General features: G+C 28.8%; 3 protein-coding genes across 5 annotated transcripts; all 3 read left to right on the forward strand.

Annotated features, from left to right (window-relative positions):
* The first annotated feature begins 6,676 nt into the window (after window positions 1–6,676).
* On the forward strand, window positions 6,677–9,125 carry LOC113872753 (elongation factor 1-delta-like). The gene is made up of 8 exons (XM_027510557.1): window positions 6,677–6,818; window positions 7,070–7,182; window positions 7,285–7,401; window positions 7,605–7,692; window positions 7,815–7,938; window positions 8,042–8,155; window positions 8,456–8,617; window positions 8,752–9,125. Coding segments are annotated over exons 2-8 (693 nt in total). The 5' UTR covers window positions 6,677–6,818; window positions 7,070–7,096; the 3' UTR covers window positions 8,754–9,125.
* Window positions 9,126–15,647: 6,522 nt separating this feature from the next.
* On the forward strand, window positions 15,648–18,378 carry LOC113852814 (SWI/SNF complex component SNF12 homolog). 3 transcript variants are annotated; one of them, XM_027483190.1, is made up of 3 exons: window positions 15,648–15,780; window positions 16,113–17,626; window positions 18,089–18,378. In XM_027483190.1, the coding sequence occupies exons 2-3, from the start codon at window positions 16,146–16,148 to the stop codon at window positions 18,156–18,158; spliced, it is 1,551 nt and encodes a 516-aa protein (XP_027338991.1). In that variant the 5' UTR covers window positions 15,648–15,780; window positions 16,113–16,145; the 3' UTR covers window positions 18,159–18,378. The 3 variants fall into 3 exon arrangements, with proteins under 3 accessions (XP_027338991.1, XP_027338989.1, XP_027338990.1); XM_027483188.1 differs by having other exon boundaries at window positions 15,730–15,780; window positions 16,089–17,626; window positions 18,089–18,249; XM_027483189.1 differs by having other exon boundaries at window positions 15,746–15,780; window positions 16,125–17,626; window positions 18,089–18,249.
* Window positions 18,379–20,622: 2,244 nt separating this feature from the next.
* Window positions 20,623–23,658, forward strand: LOC113874286 (SNF1-related protein kinase regulatory subunit gamma-1-like). Its single transcript, XM_027512523.1, has 6 exons — window positions 20,623–20,837; window positions 21,105–21,277; window positions 21,733–21,903; window positions 22,000–22,275; window positions 22,805–22,968; window positions 23,076–23,658. Exons 1-6 carry the CDS (start codon window positions 20,672–20,674, stop codon window positions 23,371–23,373), a joined length of 1,248 nt encoding a protein of 415 aa, XP_027368324.1. The 5' UTR covers window positions 20,623–20,671; the 3' UTR covers window positions 23,374–23,658.
* Window positions 23,659–23,741: the final 83 nt, after the last annotated feature.

Consider the following 23,741-nt stretch of genomic DNA (forward strand, 5'->3'; position numbering starts at 1 on the left):
AGATTGCTCTTGGCCATTTATTTGACCAAATCCTCCAACGAAGGCTCTGAACTTTGTTGTGTTTGTTGCTGCCTCATAGGGGATAGTCTATAGCCATTACTTGCTTGGCTGGTCTGTTATTGCTGCTGCTTAAAGGTATTATATCTCATATTTGGATGATCATTGAAGGCAAAATTATGAGATTGGTACTGGAACCTGTACTGCTGTTGTTGTCTATGAGGTTGCTGGAAATTTGAAGCTTTGTATTGATCTTGTCTTCCACTAAAAACATTGTGGACAGAAGCTTGTTGGTTACCATCACGCAACAAAGGACAATAATCTAAGGTATACTTTATGTAGGAACAAATATGACAGTCTTTAGTCACCCCTGTTTATTGCGCAACAGCTAGCTATCTCACAAAAGTAGTGAGCTCATCAATTCTGCTCTCGAGTTTGCTGGAATTTGCTGCCGTATGGGTTGGTTGCTGTACATTATGCACCTCTCTCATTGTTGCCATGGCTATTGTATTAAATTGTTGAGAGTTCTTTGCCATGTTGTCAATTAGTGCTCTGGCTGCAGATGGTGTATTGTCTTTTAGAGCTCCACCGTTTGTGCATATCTTCTTAAATCTCTCCCAGTATTCATATAGGCCCTCTTGGTTGAACTGTCTAATGCCACTATCTCTTTTCTGATTGTAGCTGCTCTAGAAGCAGGAAAGAACTTCACCATGAATATTCTCTTCATGTTTATCCAGCAAGTGACAGACCCTGACTGTAAGTAATATAGCCAATCTTTCGTTGTACCGTCAAAGAAGAATAGAAAAACCTTCAGCTTGATGTGGTTTTCTCAAACTCCTTGAGGCTTCACTGTTAAGCAGACTATGTGAAACTCCTTCACATGCTTACGAGGGTCCTCACTTGCACTACCATTAAACTTAGGCAACAAATGGATTAGACCATATTTTAACTCAAATGGAACATCTACATTAGGATATTAGATGCCTAAGGATTGATATATGACATCTAGTGCAAGCAATACTTTAAGAGTTCTTTTGTGTTGATTATTAGCCATAGTATCAAAATGCACAAATATGCTATCAGAATGATCACAATTAGAATGCTCGCAATTAGAGTGCACACCAACACTATCAAGGGTATTACTACAATGACTATGCACACTACTTTCTAATTTAAGTCTATTCAACTTGTTCCAAGTGCATTCAATCTCAGATCAAATGCGAGTAATTGACTAGAATTAGTTCTAGTCATGCACCAAGAAGTAGATCGGTCGAAGTCAACAAGATCAACAAAGTTAAAGTCAAAGTTAACCTAATTACTTTATTTTCTATTTTTAAGATTTTTTTTAAAAAATATTTTTTTGGGATTTTTTCTTGTCCTAAATAAAAAATTAAATAAATAAAAATATCAAAAATAAAAAATAATAATAATAAATTTAGAAAAGTGTTCTAAACGATAGATTTTGTGATTTTGAGTAGTACCGTGCGTAAAATGAATAATATAATATCAATAATTTCCGCAACTCACAAAATAATAATAAAAAAATGTACCGAGATAATAAAAGAATATGCTCCCACAGTATTCTATCACGGTTCCTAGAATTCTAATCTAATGATTTACGATATGCATTCTTACCTTGGGTAGTTTGTAAGTCTAAAGATAAAAGGTCACTAGAGTTAAAATTCATTCCATAAAGTCATTCTCAATCAGTAGGTAATATACTAGATGTAAGAACTTATATAGATAAAATAAGTTATAGCTGAAGTTCTCGTGATAGATAAACAGGACATTAATCTAAATTGCTATCACTACACAACTTCTCTAAACCTAAAGTTTACTCAGATCTGAGTATAGGGACTCGCTCATGTTATATGTGATTAGCGGTGTGTGAGGGAACAATCAAACCTTATACAAATCAATAATGAAAATGTGGAAGAGAAAAAAATAAAAATAAAAATAATAAAATAAATTACAATAGAAAATGCAATAAAAAAAATAGGAATTAAAATTTTTTAGTTTTTTTTTTAAATGTTAATTCAATTTTATTTTTAATTTTTTTAAATAAATAAATAAAATTTAAATTTAAATTTAACTTAGCAAATTAGTTCGATTAAATTTTTTTTTAAATTTAAATTCAAAACTAATTTATCTAAAAAAAAGTAATCCTATCTTTAAACCCAAAACAAACTAAATCTAATCTATTCAAATCTTAACTATAATTTAAAATTCAAATTTTAAAAAAATAAAATTTAATTTTTTTTAAATCTAATCAAAACTAAATCTGAGATATCCTTATTTGCTGCTCCTCACCTCTGCAAAATCTCTACAAATCACGTAACACTATGTTATTAATCCAATCTTTAAAAATATAAAATATGAATCTAAAATTCAAAATTCAAAATTCAAAAAGAAAAGAAAAAAAAACAATATGAAATAAAAAAAAAATTCAAAATTCAAAATGCACTAAAACAACAAAATTTAATGAAACAAAAATAAATTGATGAAAATTGAAATTAAACACACTCTATAAAATGAACAAATAAGAATATCAAATCACGGCAACAGAAACAAAACAAAGATGAAAATAAAATTACGAATTAGAAAGTGAAAACGCAATACTAAACCCTAAAATGAATCAAAACTGACAACGTGTCCCTGCAACGACGCCAATTTGATAGACGATACCGAGTCGCTATTAAAACAACTAAGTTTTCTAAAGATTTTGTAATATAGAGTCAAACTTAGGTCGATTCACGGAGACATATTCTCAGTCAAATTCAATTTTAGGTTTTTTTTTTTTTAAATGCAAATAAAGTTTTTGAGGTTTTGAAAAGTGCAATTAATCAAATTAAATTATGGATAAAATTAAAGTGAGTAAAAATGAATTAAGAAATATCAATTCACAGAATACCAATTGTGTGTAATTCTGGCTATCACAGTATCTAAAGATTTAAATCCGTGTTTGAACAATCACCCAATGCAATTATTTAATTCAATTGAATAACCTAATTATATAGAGTTAAAATTAAATTAAATAATTATTTAATCTAATTCTCATTAATTATCAAATTAGAGTATTAATTGAGTCTTAATTTGAATTCTATCAATAGAAAAGTTAATTACAATCGCAATACATAATTCTGATATTAGAAAGAAAAGAAAACAAACTCGAAGCAAATTTGTGTAGAACTCAAGTTAAAATTACAGCGTTTGAAATCCATAGATTGAATAAGAGGTTTAGCCTTTCATCGAAATGCTTACCCCACGTAAGAATGAAAAAAGAACAAGAGAGTTCTAGAGAAAGTAAAAATAAAGATTCTTATTTCAGCCAAGTCTCAAAATCTCAAAGTGTCTAATCACTTCCCTCTTAATTTAGAACCTTATTAGTCTATTTATAGGTTTAATTAGGGTAAATTAAGTGGCCAAAATACGGGTCTCAATAATATTTAAAGCCTAAATACAATTATTAAATAACAAGGTCCAAATGCAATCTCGCAGCAATATTCAACAAATCTGCCTCAACTTCAAAAAATTATAAAAAATCAAAAACAACTTCAAATCCAGCGATCCATTTATGCATTTTGAAGTCTTGGATGTGTAGAATCCAATGCAATTAGAATCAGCTAAAAATGAGATCTATAAAAAAAAGTGATGGCCAAAGGAGTAGTCAGAAGTCAGAATAACAAAAAATATGAAATTAAAGCATTTATTTGTAACAACCCATTTATTCAAATAACTAGAAAATGATATAAACTCTAAAAATAAAGCATATGAAAAGTGTTTATTAATCAAAATAAAACTATAAATGTAAACTTAAAATATGTCACATTCGTGAACATTTCAACAAATTCTTCTTCCCTAAAAATCCAAATAACCTCTACATGGACAGGTACATTCTTAGGCTTATTAACACTGTGAGCAACATGTTCCTCCTTAGCCTCAACATCTCCATTCACTTTCTTTGTAACTAACTTCTTCCTACTACATTTTACTCACCTAAATTTTGGAATGTGTGTATCAAATCCATCATCTATGTCACCAGCCTCTACTCTTGCATTTAGACCTTTGTTATTTAATAATTAAATTTGGGCTTTTAGATATTATTGAGGCCTAAATTTTTGTCACTTAATTTATCCTAATCAGAACTAATAATTAGACTAATAAGATTCTGAATTAAGGGTGGTGCGATTAGACACTTTGAGTTTTTGAGATTTGGGCGTAATAAGAATCCTTGTTTCTACCTTCTCTTGAATTTTCTTATTCTCGCGTGGGTCAAGTGTTTTGATGGCTCTCGTTCAATCTGTAAAATCCAAACATTATACATCCAATTTAAGTTCTAAGCCAAATTGCTCTAAATTTGTTTCCCTTTTTTCTTTAATCTCATATTTGTATATTACGATCGTGATTAATTTTTTTGTAGTTAGAATTCAAATTAAGATTTGATCAATATTCTAATTTGATAATTAATTCGAGTTAGATTAAATGATAATTTGATTTAATCTCTGATCTAGTTCAATTAGATAATTCGATTGAATTAATAATTGAATTAGTTAAATGTTCAAACTCATATTAAAATCTTTAGATACTGTGATAATCGGGATTGCACGCATTTGGTATTCTATGGATTGATATTTCTTAATTTATTTTTACTCAATTTTAATTTGTTCATAATTTAATTTAATTAATTTGCAGTTTTCAAACCTCCAAATCCTTATTTTCATTCTTTTAAAAAAAATCTAAAATTGAATTTAACTGAAGATGTATTTCTGTGAATCGACCTAGGTTGAGCTCTATATTGCTAAATTTTTAGTGAAACTTGATTGTTTTGATAGCAACTCGACATCGTTTATTAGGGTGCTCTTCGTAACATAAGTCTTCTTTTACAATCTCAAGTGTTTCAAAGTATGACTACCTATCTATATCAATGTTATTCACAGGAACTGCCTATTTGCCCTCAACATAATGCATCATGAGGTCCAACTCAAAATGACCCCCATGATAAATAATAGCATTGAAAGCCATCTGTATACAAAAAAGAACAAATATTCATGTTAGGTAAAGCAAAATAAACAAAAGTAAACCCTAACCCTCAATAATCAAATCGAATAACACTTACCTTCAATAATGTCCAAAACAATGTTTCGTATTACTCTTCGCTCAACATTAGGTGCTTTCCAGAACAATAAAGGAACAAGGAACAAACAACAACACGAATGTTTATTTTCCAAACGAAAAACAATGAAGAATAAAGATGTAGATGAGAAACAAAGTTGAATTTCAAATAAGGGGTTCAACAATTTTTGCTTTATATTTTAAAAATTTTCACTTAAAAATAAATATTGGAGAACTGCCCATTTACGACTTCAATATTTCCAAAGTTGAAATATTATGCGCTTGAATCTTAATTTTTTTTAAAATAAAATGTTAATGTGGATTTGTGATGTGAAAATTTAAGGGTGAGGTGAAGGAGAAAAATTGAGAGTGACGTGACAAACTATGAGCTACGTCACCATTTAACTGATAGAGATTAATGTCAGGTACAAAATTGAAAAAAAGTTAGTTAGACATTAAAATGAAAAAAAAATTAATAGGTAGTAATTTGAAATAAGTTTTATTAAGAGGTAATTAAAATATATTTAAACATATATATATATATATATATATAACATGACATTATTTTTTTGTAGTTTAAAATTTGAATTTGAAAAATAAATTTATACATTATAAATTATTTTGATAATTTTATATTGTAAGAAAAGATATAATGATTTACTTATATTTTAATAAGATTTAATAATAAAAATGGTTTAAGAAAATGAACTGAAGAAGGTAAAAGTAGTAAAATTTTAAAAATTAAAGGGAAAAAAAGAAAAATTATTAAAATAATAATAAGAACAAAAATAAAAAATAACCTTAAGCTAGTAGTTAATAAATATCATTTAAAAAAAAAAAACACTAGTTAGAGTAATGTTCAAAAAGACAATAGTAATTATCTATTTTAGTTATGTTATAAAGCATAATTATTTTTGTTAAACATACTTTTTAGCTAACAAAACAAAATTTTAACTACTCAAAATAGCTTGTTAAATATACTTTGTTTAGAGTTTAGAGAAGAAAGAAAAAGAATGTAAAAATTTATGTAATGATAATTTTTTTTTAAAGAATTTTTGGATGAGAGAAGATTATATAAACTCTTCTACGTTCATATTTTTAAGTTTTCTTAATTTGAAAAATATTTTATTAACTCTTTTTCTCTCTTTTATTTCTTTTTAAATATTTTTATTTTTTCTCCATCCAAATTTCAAACAAAGTTTAAATGATATCTCACAATAAATAATGATATAAAAATAATTTAGTGATTAATATTTTTAAATAAAAATCTTATTTTTATAATTTAAACAAAATAATATTAATAGTTTTTTTATAAGCAGGAAACGAAGGAGTAGTATTCTTTTTATTGATTAAACTTATAATTCAGTATGTAATGACATTGATGAAGACAAGACCTACCGCTTTTTTTCTCCTTGTTTTTGGTAAACATCACAATATATATATATATAGATTTTTTGTGTCCCGCCACTAAAAGGAGAACACGGGCCATCTATCTATGTGGCTTGTGCTGGTCTTCAAGAAAAGAGTTGATGGGCCTTTAGGTGTGGCATGTTTAACGGGTAATGGTGGATGGTCCAATTTGGTCGTCCATGATCCATTTCCAAATTCGGGTTAGGGTTTCCATTCTAAGCCGATAAAATCAGAAACTGCACTTTCACTCTCACTCTCCGTTTCTCGTTAGTGCTGCCTCGTTTGCGCCTCTAGTATTGGTAAGAAGCTCTTTCGGTCGATGATCTTTACCTTCGCAACTGAATTTCCCAAATCTATACCAATTGTAGTACCTTCATCTCTGATTTGCTAGAATCTCTTCATGAATTAGTAAATTTTGGGGATTTGATGATTTTTTAATTAACTTAGCAATTTGAGTCATTTCAGTAATGAGTTTCATTCAAAGTTCCGTTTTTCTTTTTGCCTTTTATTGGAAATTGTTATGGTTATCCATGTTATGCATATTTTGCAGAAACATTAGCGCATACATTTAGCAAACATGGCAGTCACATTCTACAACCTTAGCTCTGCGTCTGGATTGAAGAAGCTGGATGAGTACCTTCTCCCGCGCAGTTATATCACTGGGTATGTCACTGTTATTTTGTTCCTTCGTTTGTTTCATTTTTTTGTTTTTATTTCCGTGCTTCTTATGCATTATCTATTAATCTTTACACAATTTCCTTTCAGGTACCAAGCTTCAAAGGATGATCTTACTGTCTATGCAGCTTTGCCAACGGTTCCGTCGGATGAATATGTGAATGTGTGCAGGTGGTACAAGCACATTGATGCTTTGTTGAGAATATCGTAAGCTTCCTTCCCATGACTCATTGTCAATTATGATCATGTAATTTAATGAAAATTAACATAATGTTGTGATAGTTCATTTTAATTAATGATTTTATATGCAGGATCTATTCTGTGATTTGAGTAACCTATTATGTTTGTTACGCATTCACACTTGTTTTTGTTTCAACTTCTTATCTTCTCTGTCAATTTTGTGTCTACAGCGGTGTTTCTGGTGAGGGATCTGGTGTCACTGTGGAGGGGTCTCTTGTTGCCGAGGATGTTGCAACTCCCCCAGCTGCTGACACGAAGGCAAGTATTCTCCTAATGATAGATGTTAAGCTGAACTGTTGTAGGTTTTGTGCTTTCGTTTTACTGTGTGACAGTGCCTTAACTCTATTTTGACCTCTGTCTGTATGTAACATGTTTTTCAGGCTTCTGCTGCTGAGGATGATGACGATGATGATGTAGATTTGTTTGGTGAAGAGACCGAGGAAGAGAAGAAGGCAGCTGAGGAAAGGGCAGCTGCAGTGAAGGCATCTGCAAAGAAGAAAGAGTGTAAGTTTCTGTCTTGTCACTAAGCACATAATTCTTTGAAGTTTGTTCCCTTTCCTTTTATCAGTTTGTAATGGCATTGATTTTCTGTTTATTCTATGCTCAGCTGGTAAATCATCTGTTCTGTTGGATGTGAAGCCATGGGATGATGAAACCGACATGAAAAAGCTTGAAGAAGCAGTGAGATCTGTTCAGATGGAAGGGTTGCTTTGGGGTGCATGTATGTTATTATTATTTAAATATTTTCTATTTTTGCACAGGTTATTGATATTTACACATGTCTTGAACTTTGTTAACTTTTTTAACTCTGATCTATTTCATAAAATGCCTGAATTATAAACTTCTCTATACTGTATTGATAAATGTTTAAAGATATTGCTCATTATAGTCTTTGACGTAGAGAAACGTTTGTAATCTGCTTTACAATTATGATTGCCGTTCATACTTTTTTTTCAGTTTTTTTAGTTTATCATGTCCGTTTCTTTTTTGCATCTCTGATATTCGTATATTAATGTTGCAGCCAAACTTGCTCCTGTTGGGTATGGTATCAAGAAACTGCAAATTATGCTTACCATTGTGGATGACCTAGTTTCTGTCGACAATCTTATTGAGGAATATCTTACAGTCGAGCCCATCAATGAATATGTCCAGAGTTGTGACATTGTGGCCTTCAATAAAATATGTAAGTAGATTTTAGATGGATTTTTGGTTTTTATATTAATTTCTTAGGTTGTTTTTGTATTTGGTGAGAGTCGTATCCTTGTGTGATATTTTTGTGCATCTTGCTCTAACGCTATTTCATGACCTTTGCTGCAGAATCTACAATTCATCGGACTTGGCGATCATGGCAGAGGGAGAATTGCAAGTTTAGAAATTATGTTATTGGGAAAGCACCCTAAATTGAGAATTTTGTTCTTACAAACTTTCATGCTATCATTTTCATATTATGGCACTCTGTTGTTGTGATATCATCGGATTATTTCGGTAGACTTACAATCCTTTTTAGGCTTTAAGCCTTTGATGTGTGATGCGTTTTTTCAAATTTTTGTTCCAGATTATCGTGTTTGTTTTGTTGATGTGAGAAGGCATTTCCTTGAGAACACATATACGCACACAACACACCGTTACTATTCCCCAGTTTTAAATTTTATAATTTTATACAGTGCTATTAATGGATATTTTTTCAAAGGTATATTTATCGAATAAATCAAGCTGTTAAGTGAAATTGTATCGTTGACAGGGTAATTCGACCCTACCCTTGTCTACTGGCATACGTGCAGGATATCAAGTGGTTGTTATAATTAAGCAATCTTGTAATCAGTATGTGATCCTAACAACAGGTGTGTTTGTATAGGAGGGTATGGGTTTGGAAAAGTTTATAGGGCTTATGAAAGTAATTTAGAGAATATATATATATATATATATATATATATATATATATATATATATAGCATAATTTAATAAGTTTTTTAGTATAGTTTATTGTAATAAGTGTATTTTTAACTTTAAAGTTTTATGATTAAATATACGATGGATAATTGCAGAAAAAATATATTATTAAATAAGTGTCTAATTAAATATTTTATTAATTGTTTACTCGACAAATTATTGCATGGGGGTATATTCCATCTATTTGATTATAAAAATTTCAATTATAAAATTAATTGGCATAAGGTGAAAAGGAAGATTTTGTGGAATAATTTTTAACGGACAACAAAGAGTGTCTAATACTAAAAGTTAAATAATTATAATTTTTAAAGTAATATATTAAAAATTTATAATATATGAGCATGTCGATTTTTTAAATAATTTATTAGAAATATCATGATAATAATAAAGTGTCTTAAATGTTATATCAACTATTAAATTTTTATTTTTCTTAAAATTACAAATTTTCTTTGTTTTCCAAATTTTTATTAACATTCTACGAATAAAACATCCATTTGATTGATTGATTTTAGATTATTTATGGAATAATTAGAAATTCTTTACAAACCAATTGGATAGATTTTGAGAAAATTATGAATTATTGACCATGAGTGTACTTGATAACATAAGCTTATAATTATGTAAGATAATATATATTTTTTATTAATAAGTTAGTAATATATTAAAAATTAACATACGAGAATGTCGATTTTTTAAATAATTTATTAGAAAAATCATGATGTTAATAATGTGTCTTAAATGTTATATTTTTTTATCAAAATAATTTCAAGGTTATTTATAACAACTATTAAATTTTTATTTTTCTTAAATTACAACTTTTCTCTTTGTTTTCCAAATTTTATATACATTCTCTGAATAAAACATTCATTTGACTCATTGATTTTAGATTATTTATGGAATAATTTAAACAATTAGAAATTTTTTACGAACCAATTGGATAGATTTTGAAAAAATTATGAATTATTGTTTATTGACCATAAGTGTGCTTATAACATAAACTTATAATTATGTAAGATAATACATTTTTTATTAATAAATTAGTAAATTATTTGATAAACAGAAAAACAAAATTAGCTTATAAATTTTGAAAGCTAACTAAAGAAAAAATAGTATAAGTAACATTTGAATAATTAGAAGATAACTTTTAATTTATATTTTTATTTCTATTGTTAACTTTTAAAATAATTTATACTCACACAAATTAACAATTACTTTTTTTCACTTGTTAACATATTTTAGTTAGCAGCATAGTTAATTTTTATAAAATAATTCTAATTCAATCATAGTTATTAAATTTTAGTTGTTATAAATTTGTATTTAACTTATTATTATAACTATAAGCTTTTAACAAATTTTATTAAACAATATCCTGGTAACAGTACCTTGTTAAATGTTATGTTTTACATCTAAATGACACCTAGTTTGTATTTGGATAAGACATTTTAAACTTTTATAATTCACGTATTCGAACTGTAAACAAAATTTTAATCAAATAATTTTTATATAAAATAGAAAGAATTTCATGACTTGATTAAAAAATAATTTAAAATTCTTTCTATTATGCTTAACTTTTTATATTTATCATTCTTAATTCTTCTTATATTTTTCTACTTTCAAAATGCTTTATTATTGCTTTCATATTTTCTAGAATTTTACAATTCTCTCTCTAAGGACAATCCTAGGGTCCATTTGGTAAATATAATAATAGGATTGAGAGTTTAAGAGTGGAAACTGGTCAGTTTAATCGGGTTCAGGTCTTGAAACTCAAAATCGAGGCTAATAAACACAAGCTATAAATGAACCGTTCTCAGCATGTGGTCCTTGGTTATTTCAAGTTTTGGATATGGTAGTACTCAATCTTCTGGGGCGAATTAGCTTAGTAAACTTGTACTCGATTTTGTATAATCTCTTTTCATTTTACCAGCCATTTTTGGGCGATTTCATAGGGGTTGTATATGCATAGTGAGTGGAGAGGAAACAAAAATTTTAGAAGGGAAATAGAAAATATGACAGAGAAAACACAAAATAAAACCAAAAGAGACCATTGGCAATGCAAGGGAGGAGGAAGAAGATGTTGTTGTGAGAAACCATTACACAGTCACAAAGAGAAATAGATTCACAATCACGTCAGAGAAATACATACGGAGATACACTTACATTAATTAATTTTGAATTGGCTTAGCAACTTTGCCATTAGAAGGCACAAACTTTTCTCAGTTTTTATATTATGTCATAATGACCATTGATACTAAGCAATCAATTCTCCAAACTATCAAACACGCTAATAATATAATGGACTCACGCGGATTTAACTTTCCTCTTTATCTTTAGTTTTTGACATATTCTCTCATCCACTAAAAATCTGCATTACCAAGAAATTTCAAACCTAAATCACCATGCCAATTCCTCATCTTACAGTTAAAATGTACTAAGTTTTTGATCAATTTAAATCCAAACCTACTCTAAATTATTCAATTAATAATTTCAAATTACTCCCTCCAGTTTTTTTTTTTTTTATAAAAAATAAAATGAAACATTTCTTTAGTTCTTATTATAAAAAATAAATGATAGATTCAAGAAACATTAATTGTTAAATTTTTTTTATATTTTTTTTTATTAATATTATTAATTATGTAAATTACTAACTACAATATTTAATATCATGAATATTTTTGGAATAAAGTTTATATTTATGAAAAATATAAGTAACTTAATTGTTTTCTTTAGTTCTAGAAATTTAGTCTTTTATTTCCTATAAAAATAATCGAAAGTAGTATCAATTAGTTCAATTTCAATCCAACATTGAATCATTGCTCACTCCTTATAAGAGATTGATAAATATAAGATACATTAAGATAATAAAACATATGATATTGTATCATTATTTCTAATATTTGAGATAATAAAAATTAATAGAGCAAAATATAATTTATATTTAAATGAAAATATACTCGTTTATCAAGATTAATATGATTTTTAAAATTATTTTTATTTAAATTTTTTACTTTTCAATGTGTATACACATATATTAAAATTTTTAAAATATTTTCATGTACATATAATATTAAAATTTGATATTAAATTATAATAATTTTATTCTATTTTTTTAAAATTAAAATTTATTTTAAGGAAAGAAATTATAAAAAGTTTTAAAATATAATTTTCTTAAAAATTACAAATTTTTAAAATATATAACATTTTAAAAATATTTTATTAAAAACGTTCAAATAATTTTTAATAAAAATATTAAAATTATATTTCTTAAATAATTATTTTTAATAAAACATTAAAAAATATTTAAAATATGAGTAAAAATATTATCATATTCTACGGATTTTTAACGTATCACCCTGTTATAATAAAAATTTAAACTAAAATAACATGATATAAAAATTTCAATTATGATAACATGACATAAGAACACAACAGACATATCTTATTAATTAACAAATATGAAAAATAAAATAGAATAAGATAAATAATTCTATCTTATCCACCAAATAAAAATGGTTAATATACTAAATTAATACAATATTAAAGTAATTAATATCTAAATAATGACAAAGTTTGAAATTCTATTTATGTCTGTGACGTAATTTTATTTAGTTGAAGAATAATACTTACATGCCTTTCTAAAGCTCGGAATGAAAGATATTTGTCCTAATATAAAAGCATTCATACTTCCAATTTAAAAACCCAACTTTCTTTAGTTTCATTCAAACTCACTTATTGATATTCTTAAAAAAATTTATTTGAACTTTTCTAAATTACCAACATTTCAATTATTTGACCACATTTGAAAAATGTTTTACAAAAATAAATAAGTTATATAACTTAATTTTTTTTAAAATTAAACTACAACTATTTTTTAGACAATTTTTCATTAATTATTGCATATATTTATGTTATATATATATATATATATAAGAGACATTTTAAGTTAGAGGAGTTTGTTATTATGAGGATTGAAAGACATTAATAATAGCTATTGAATTAAATAAAGAGCTTAGATTTGATGTTTTTACCTCACTGTCTACTTTCTTTTCTCTCTTGCCAATTAATTCTCATAATGCTTTTCACTTCTTGTAATAACAAACTCCTCTCACTTAAAATGCTATATATATATATATATATATATATATATATATATATATATATAATATGAGAAAAGATTTTCTTATACCAGTGTAAGTCTAAAAAATTTTATACTTAGTCTAAATCTTTTATTTAACTTATATCTAATAGCCAGTAAAATAATAAATTATAATTCGTTGATGTAAGTTAAATGAAAAGTTTAGATCGAATATAAGAGTTTTTAAAATTATCTAAATATAAAAAGATTATGCTATATATATATATATATATATATATATATATATTTTAAACTTATTTTACAAGTCAATAAAAGAGTTATTAGAAGAATATAACAAAATTCAATATTTTGTTAGGCATATGTCCGTTGATCCTTTGTATTTACATTTGTGACATGTTTTCGGTATTAACTTCATTTCTTGGTATGCATAAGTTTCTTTTATTTAAGTTTCCAAAATTTCTTTGGAGTTTCAACCCATTTACTGTTTTTCCTTTTAAAAAATCTTGATAAAAAAAAATTCTAAAATAATGAAGACTTTAAAGGGATGCCTGAAAAGAGGGATTTTGAAAAGGGTAGAGAGGATAAATTTTTATAAATATATTTAAAATAAAAAATATAAATTGATATATTAATTATATATTTATTATTATAAATAATATATAATTTTTTAATTTAAAATTAAATAATACATTCTTTTAATTTTTTTTCTAAATATTTTCTCCCAAACATATCTTAATAAAAATAAATTAGACCATCTCAAAATTAAAAAGACTCAAAACTAAGGATAAAAAAAAAAATTTCACCCAATCATTTTAATATAATATTTTATAGTCATTTAAATATAGGATGAATAATTCATTAATTACTTTTCACTCAAGACAGTTTTTTTTTTAGTTTTATTATCTATAATTAATGATGGTATGACACGAATATACTATTAATAATTTAATTAATTTCTATTCAAATGCTATTTTATTTTTATTTTTATCAGCAAGTTTATTTTTCATGCAATAACATAACTCAACCTTTAATAAAAATAAAAAAAGATAAATTTTATTTTCATTCTGTTGTAGATAAAATTTATATTTAATGCATGCATTATTTTATATGCAAGTGAAATTTGACATACCTCATATTAATATTATTAGCATAGAAACTATATATAAATATTAAAAAAATTACTAAAAGTATGCAATTATTAAATTGAATAAATAATATTTAAGCATATTTTATTAAAACGTATCAATAAGGAATTTGAAAAGGTATATTATACGTAAATAAGTAAAAAATAAGTATTTAAAAGGTATTGGATTAATAAATATTTTAATTTTCTTTATTTATGTTAATATATTTGATAAAATAAATATTTTTGGAATTTATGAAAAGCTTAAAACATGTTTTTATACGATTTTTTAAACGAGCATATTTAATATTTAAAGATTAAATTGATGAATAAATGAAGATCTTAAGATTAAGAATATATATAAAATTAATTATTAATTCCAATAAATAAATAAATTTAATTTCTTAAATATTGATATAAATTAATGAAACATATTATATAAAGACTTAATTATATTATTTCTTTTTCTAATTTAAATTAAAACTTTAGTTTTTAAATTATTTGAGCCAATCAGTAGTGCTTTTGAAAGCTTTTGTATATATGAAAGTAATAACATAATGTGTCAAGAAAAACACACGTCTGTGACACGTTTCTAGTCATGCAATAAGACAATTTAATAAAATCGTGTTTTTTTAATTATTTTATAAAATATTACAAATCAAATTAATTTACTTGTTTTTCGCTCAAAACTAATGAACTAAAATATTAAATTTAACTCAAAATAGAAAATTTCAAAATTTCCTTTCTTTAAATTTTAATTTAAGATCTTATCAAATTCTTTCAAATTTTATTAAATATTACTCATTTTTTTTAAATTTAAAATAATTTATGGTGTAATTTTAATATAAATTTCTATAAAAATTAGATGAAAATATAATTTTAAAATTTAAATTAAAAAATTAACTAATACAAAATTTACATAATTTTAAAGATAAAGCTTTAATAAACTCAAAAATTAAAAAATGTAATTAAATCTTACATAAAATATGTAAGAAGAAATTTGAGGTTTATTGTAATAAAGGAAGATACAGACATACAGTGACGATGTAATAACAACGTTATTTTTTCAAAAATTGCAGAGAATGTTTTGGGCATAAACTAATAAAAACGAGCGCATGCAATCGAGCAGTGATTCAGCTTCCATTCATTCAATTTCCGAGACTCCATTCCCGACACATCAGTAAGAATCTCCTCTTCCTCTTCTCTTTTTTTCATTTGTCTTTTTCTTCTGCAAATACTACAAATTATGAATTCCTCTATTTTGATGAACCCAAATTTTTTTGGCGGGTTTCGGTTCCATATCCTGCATCTTGCTGCATGCATTGATTAGGGTTTTCGTTTTTCAATTTCTGTTAATTTTTTTCACATAAAAAGATCGTTCTTTTATCAGAACTAAGGGTCCCCAGAGTTTCATTTTTATCTTGGGACAAGTGTTGTGCTTTTATTTTTTATTTTTTCAGTTTTAAAATTTCACAAATTTAATTTCAGTTTAACAGAATTTGGGTGATTCAGATTCTGGTTTAGGTTTTAGAAGCAGCAATAACAATGAATAATCAAGGAAAGAACGTTGCTGCATCACCCTTGTTTGGCCATTCTGGAATTGCTCCACAGCCAAACCAACCCAACACCATGAACCAACATAGAAGCCACCCTCAAACCCAATTCCAAGGTCTCTTTCAGTTTTCAGAGCCTCATTCCCAGGTGCTTGCACAAGCTCAGTATGCACAAGCACAATTGCAGTCTCAGGCTGCACGTGCTCATCAACACTTGCATAATGGGAATACTAATGCTGCTAATGTAACATCAACACCGGCCACTGGAAGCGCCAAGCGAGCAACCCAAAAGCCCCCTTTGCGGCCTCATGGTTCATCCAATGCGAACCAATCCACGCCATTTAAGACCATGGAGTTGACCCCCGCTACTCAGCGAAAGAAGAGAGAGTTCCCGGGGAAGCAAGAAAAAGTGGCTTCACTTCTGCCTGAGTCTGCTCTTTATACTCAGTTGCTTGATCTTGAGGCTCAGATGAATGCTGCTTTGGCCATGAGAAAGAATGATATACAGGAGGCTTTGAGGTTTCCCCCTCATGTTCAGAAAACTCTTCGTATTTATGTGTTTAATACCTTTTCAAATCATGCAAAATTAGATGCCGAGAATCAAAAGGCTGATGAGTCTTCTTGGTCTCTCAAGATAACTGGAAGAATATTGGAAGATGATAAGGATACTGAGTCTGGAATTTCACAGAGATCAAGTCCTTTGTACCCAAAGTTCTCTGATTTTTTCAAGAAAATTACCATATGCTTGGATCAAAGTCTTTATCCTGATAATCATGTCATTATATGGGACAGTGCTTGTTCTCCTAACCAACAGGATGGTTTTGAGGTGAAGAGAAAAGGAAGCAAAGAATTCACTGCAGTGATTAGACTAGAAATGAATTATTCACCTGAGAAGTTTATGGTTTCATCACAACTTTCTAAACTTTTAGGGATTGATGTTGAGACTCGTCCGCGAATATTAGCTGCTCTTTGGCACTACGTGAAGTCCAGGAGGCTACAGAGCCCAAATGACCCATCATTCTTCATATGTGATCCTTCTCTACAAATGTTGTTTGCGAAAGAGAGGATGGATTTCACCATGGTCTCTAAGAAGTTATCACAGCATTTGTCTCAGCCACAGCCTATACATCTGGAGCATAACATCAAGCTTTCTGGAAATTCTCCAGCTATTACTTCATGTTACGATGTACAGGTTGATGTTCCTTTTCCACTGGAGAAGGATAAGTCCGAATTCTTGGCAAGCCTTGAGAGTCAAAAAGAGATTGAAGCTCATGATGAGGTGATTTCTGCTTCCATAAAGAAGATTCAGGAGCATCGTAGAAGACGGGCTTTCTTTCTTAGCTTTAGTCAGTCTCCAACAGAGTTTATTGATACTATGACTGCTTCTCAGAGCAAGGATCTAAAACTTGTTGCGGGAGATGCCAGCCATAATGTTGAAAAGGAACTGAGTTCTGAATTCTACAATCAACCATGGTAAGCATTATGCTGATGCTTTATCCTTTCTCTTTTTGTTGTGAGGCATGTGTGCATAAAGCATTTGTTTTTTGGTACAGTGATGACCTGCATGTGAATTGGGAGTTGAATATATTGGCAATCATACACATAAACAAAGAAGCTGCATCTATATTAGACACTTAGGTTAGACACAGCATAACACTTCGTAAAAAACCTAGACCTTTTAGATTTTGATTGTCAGTGTCCATGCTTGGGTTGCAACTGATAGGAAATTGTAATACAAAATCGAAGGGCTTCACACTGAACATGCTGCATAGTTATTTATCAGACAGAAAATATAAGTAACACAAGGATGTCCAGTAGGTTGAATCTCTCCCTATCCTCCCAATCCTTATATAAGTATAGTACTCGGTTGACAATATTCTTGAATTATGTTAAAATATTTTTTAACTTTTTTGTGTTTTTTTATTATATTTTCAGGGTTGAGGATGCTGTCATTCGTTACTTGAACCGCAAAACAGCTGGAAGTGATGCTCCTGGGCGCAACTAAGAAAAAATTGTATAGGAGTTTCTATTTTATTTTCTAACAACTCTATATGGTTTCTTTTCATAATCTTTTTGTGAGGGAAGGGTATCCCACCTGAGGAAAGGAACAAAGAAAATGTTTTTTAGATAGTGAAATTTGAGGTGTGATACTGATCACCAAAAATTGTCATACATACCTTATTGAATGCTGTACAGAATTTCAGGGGTTTTGGCTGCGCCTCAGCTCATTTTGAGTCTCTCAACTCATGTCCTAATACCCATTATGATAGAGGTTGACTGAAGAAAACATTTATAATCATCAAAATAGATTTATTCTTATTTTTCTTTTTGATTGAGTTAGGTAGGTTTATTTGATCAGTGTAATCAATCTCTTTAGGTGAAATAAAGCTTGGTTGATACACTATTCAGTTTGTGGTAAGCAAATTCAAAATATTAATCAGTATGTTCTCATTACAATTTTTAAAAAATAAATTATAAAACATTTGACTCTATATTTTATAAACACGACAATTTAACAAAAAATTAAATTCTAATTCATTTGATAAATGTAACAAAAGAAAAAAAACAAGCTTGGATTGGTAATATTTTAAATGCTTTTATCATACATATAGGGTGCATTTGAATAATAATTTAATTAAATGCTCATTTAATAAACTATTGTATAAATGGTTTATATATAAAACTAGAACATGTTATTTATTGACATAAGCTGAACAAATATTTGTGTTGGGATGTTTTGAAGGTAGTAAGCACTTCACTTGTCCTTATTTATCAATGATTTGACATTGCCACTTCACACTTGATTTTTTAAAACCTAATCAACGGTCAAAGTAAATGATGCATTCTTATTTTTTGTTAAAAAATAATGCACAATTTATGAGGCACATTTTTTACTTCGGCCACAGTCGATTCCTATTAGGCCCTTAATGGTGAGTGTGGGGTTGAAGTCTTGGAAGTGATCGACATGAAGAATAATTCCTTTTAATAATTATTTGTTCTTTTGTCTTCAGATTAAATCATTATTTGGTTAAGTTCAATACATGTTTAATTTTAATTATTTTGAAGGATTTTTTTTCAGTTTAAATAAGTTATTATTAAAACAAAAATTTCCATGGACAAACCATTTAGGTAAATACAAAACAGTAAAACAGGTATATAATTTTTGTTAAAACTGGGACAAAATAGATGGGAAATATAAGGGGAATTCCATTGTGCTTTAAATTAGTGGAAATTTGCTGAAATGATTTGATAAAAAAAAATTCCTCAGATGATAAATGATAATATAGAAAATGATCATAAAATTAAATCATAAGTGATTTTATTTTGTTAATTAAACATAAACTGCATGGAAATAGTGTAGACGGATAATTTTTTTTCCCATACCAAAAAAATGTTTTGCTACCATGTTGCTGCTGAATCAATCAAAATTAAAAGAAAAATATTAAATAGAATAATAGGAAATGGATAACAATATTTTATTTGGCGCCAACTTTCATTTCAAAGTCTGGCTGACTCTTTTTTATTAATTAAATTTATATCAACAACTAAATATTGATAATTTTTTTAATTATATATATCATAATTTTTTTTAAAAGGATAGAAGTAAGTTTTGAAAGAAAATGAGGAAAAAAAAAACTTCCTTTTCCATAAACTAATTCATCTTATTTTAATTTTTGGTTTTGGATAAATATCTCTCGTAGAAGTCAAAAGAGAAGAGAAAGAATATATCTTCTCAAACTAAGTTTGTTTTGGAAGTAACCTATTTATTTTAAAGGAAAAAAATAAAAAGAAAAAATTAAATTAAAAATATAAATTTTATTTTTACAAATTAAATAAAAACAAATTATCATCAATTTTTTCATTTATATTTTGTATTCAAACAAATCATGAAATATATAAATAATTTATCTATCTTGTACAAATTTGTACATGGTAAGTCTTATTAATCATATACTTTTAATTAATTATTTTAATATCTCTTACTTTTTAAATTTTCAATAGTATCTTATCTCATAGTGCAATTGTAAATCTATATAAAAAATAGAAAGGGCAAAAGGCAGGTGTAAATAAAATCAATCATTAATGAATGAAACAAAACTAATGCTTGTTAGTACATAAATATCAATCATTATTGTCCGGATAAAACGGAGTACAGGCGCATGTTAGCATGGCACGCCATGTCTTCGCCCATAGTAAAGGTAAGATGAGGATGTGTCACAAAAATTAATGCAACTTTTGGATAAGCATCACCACAACGTAGGACAGAGACATGAGGTGGACCACTACACTCCATCACACACAATATGTACTTTCATCATATTTGCCCACGTTTTCTGAAGTCAACAAACTATGTTCACAGTATTCAAATCGAACGGTAACGATCCTAGGTGTAGGAAGTAGCTGTAAAGGTTAGTAGATTCAGGTGTCCTTTTCTTCAGTTATATATGAAAATGTGTAAAAGGAATAGGGATCCTAAACTTGTCAGCATTGCAATTCTAGAGATAGAGAGATAGAGTAATGGCAACATTGGGAGAGAGTCCACGGAGCCCAGAGGCAAAGCTGGGGATGAGAGTGGAGGATCTGTGGGATGTTCAGGAACCACAACTAAGTCCTAATGAGAAGCTCAATGCATGCTTTGAAAGCATCCCTGTCTCTGCTTTTCCTCCTCCTCCTTCAAATCAAGGTAGTTATTCACTGTGTATTATATTAATACTTACATCCCATACCAATTCTAAGGGATGACTGAAAAAAATGGATTTTGATTATACCCACATGAAAACTGGTCTAGTATCTGTTGACTCACTATGCACATGTTTTAGGATGATATGATGTTGATTGTTGACAGGCCCTTTTCTTCTCATACTATATCTATAGTCTGTTATGGTATGCACCCTTTATCTCTTTCGGTTTTACCTTGTAAAGTTTAACCTCTTTTTTTGGTTGTGTTCAGAAATTGAGATAAAATCAGATGCAACCCTGGCTGAAGCTGTAAAAATACTTGCACAACACAACATTCTGAGTGCACCTGTGGTGGATGTTGACGCACCTGAAGATGCTAGTTGGATTGACAGATATATAGGAATTGTTGAGTTTGCTGGAATTGTTGTATGGATTCTGCATCAGGTTAGCAACTTAGCAAATCAGTTGATTAGTTACCTATATGTCAAGCTTCCTCCTCTCCCCTCTCCCCTCTCCCACGGAAAAATCCGTTATATGAAAAATGATGTGGATAGCTTATTTGTGGGTTTAATAAAGCTGAGAAGTGAGAAATTTCTTAGAGAATGTAAAAACATGCTAATAGGATTATTTCTGTATTTTCTTTTATTTTATTCTCTGTAAGTTTAAAACCATGCTAGGATGCTAAATTGAATATAGTACTACTACTATGTCTAACATTAATCAAATATTCTTCTCGTGGGGTTAATACAAATTTTGTTTGTGATGTGATTGTTTCTTGCATGATTGTGTTTCCAATTTAATCATGAACTATTTGGAAATGATAAGATACATGGTTATTGTTGAAGTGATTTTCATGGGTGCTTCATTTTTCACACTCTTTCAATTAACGTTGTTGACAGTCTGAACCTACATCTCCTAGGAGTCCATCCAGTGGAACTGCTACTGCAGCTGCAGCTAATGGAATGGCTTCTGCTCCAGAAAATGAAGTTTTAGGCCTAGGATCTGCTGCCACAACTTCAGGCAACTTTTTTGAGGACCTCACTTCTTCTCAACTTTATAAGAATACCAAGGTTGTATATTACCCTTATCAATGTGAAAGAAAAAGATACTTTTACTTAACTTGATCTGATATTACTGTTGTCACTAGCTAATTCTTTAGCAAACAGGTTGGTGATATTTCAGGATCATTCCGCTGGGCACCATTTCTTGCTTTGGAGAGATCAAACTCATTTTTGACCATGCTTTTGCTGCTTTCAAAATACAAGATGAAGAGTATTCCTGTGGTGGACTTGGGTGCAGGTAGAATTGATAACATTATTACACAGTCTGCTGTAATTCACATGTTGGCAGAATGTGCTGGTCTACAGTGGTTTGAGAGTTGGGGAACCAAGAAACTGTCTGAAGTTGGCCTTCCCATGGTGAAACCAAATCAAATCATCAAGGTGGGTAACTGTCTTAATTTTAAGTTCTGCATCATGATGGGAAATTTTGTGTTGTACCGCCCGTTAACTTCCAATCAAACTACTACATATTGCCGTACCCCTGCTACAACACATGATTGTATTGGCATAACTCTATGATATACAGTACATAACTTAAATACTTTACATTTACACTAACATTAAGCTTTCTTAAAATATGGCAAACCATACTTTCTATAATCCATTATGCCTTCAACCCTCACAAGACACCTCCTCATGGTTTGCATGGGTTGTATACGTATATAAGTGCATACATTCATCTACTTTGCTATAATATGGTACACCTCAAATTTCTCACTGCATTGAATGTGTCAAGTAAGATCATGGATTCCCCGTGATTCTAGAGCAAAAGCTTCCCTAGATGTCTTAGGAGCTTATAGCCTGTGCACCCTCAAAATATATGATTAACCATCGAGTTATTTCCTTTCCCCATTCATGTAGCTCGTTAATCTTTATTAACTTCACAATAAACAACTTTCCTTGTTTTCAGGTTTACGAGGATGAACCAGTGCTTCAAGCCTTTAAACTGATGAGGAAAAAGAGGATTGGAGGGGTGCCTGTGATTGAAAGGGGTGGCAGTCGAGCAATTGGTAATATAAGCCTTCAAGATGTTCAGTTCCTCCTAACTGCTCCTGAAATCTACCATGATTATAGGTTTGTTATCATTTTTTATCTGATAAATAGCACCTTTTATATACAGTAATGCACATGTTTGGATGTTCTATCCGTTACATACTAATTACATGCTCACACTTTAACAGAGCTATTACAGCAAAATACTTCCTGACTGCCGTTAGAAGCTACTTAGAGAAGCATGAAGGGGCCTTTCCAATGTCAAGTGACTTGATTACATGCAAAAAGGACTTCACAATCAAAGAATTGATTCAACTGCTTGATCATGAGAAGATTCACCGGGTCTATGTCATTGACGATGATGGTAATCTTGAAGGATTGATCACACTGAGAGATATCATCTCAAGGCTAGTACATGAGCCTCGTGGTTATTTTGGTGATTTCTTTGATGGGGTTTTCCCAATGCCTCCAAACAGCAGGGTTTGACAAGGATCCAGGAAGAATAACTTCTGTTCCATCAGCTTTTTTAGTATAACAAATTGTTTTGTTTCTCATCAGAGCTGATAACATGGTCTTAGAATCTTAGGGTCTTTGTAACATAAGCAATTTGCACTTGGGAAGTTGCTCTCTTGTACGTAAAACTAGTGAAAGTTATATTTTGTACAAATTCTGATGTAATAATAATGGACACATTTTCTTTTGAACAAGTTGATCCTTAATCACATTATGCCTTGAGATACTACTATGCAATAAAGAGCCAAGGAGCTTAACAGAACCACAATAATTACTGGGTATGTTGTTTTTATTTGTCGTGTTTGGAACAACCGTAATCGAAGGTGAAAATTGCATCAATG

The sequence above is a fragment of the Abrus precatorius genome, unplaced genomic scaffold, assembly GCF_003935025.1.
Source record: "Abrus precatorius isolate BTA unplaced genomic scaffold, Abrus_2018 Scaffold10, whole genome shotgun sequence".
NCBI classification, from domain to species: domain Eukaryota; kingdom Viridiplantae; phylum Streptophyta; class Magnoliopsida; order Fabales; family Fabaceae; genus Abrus; species Abrus precatorius.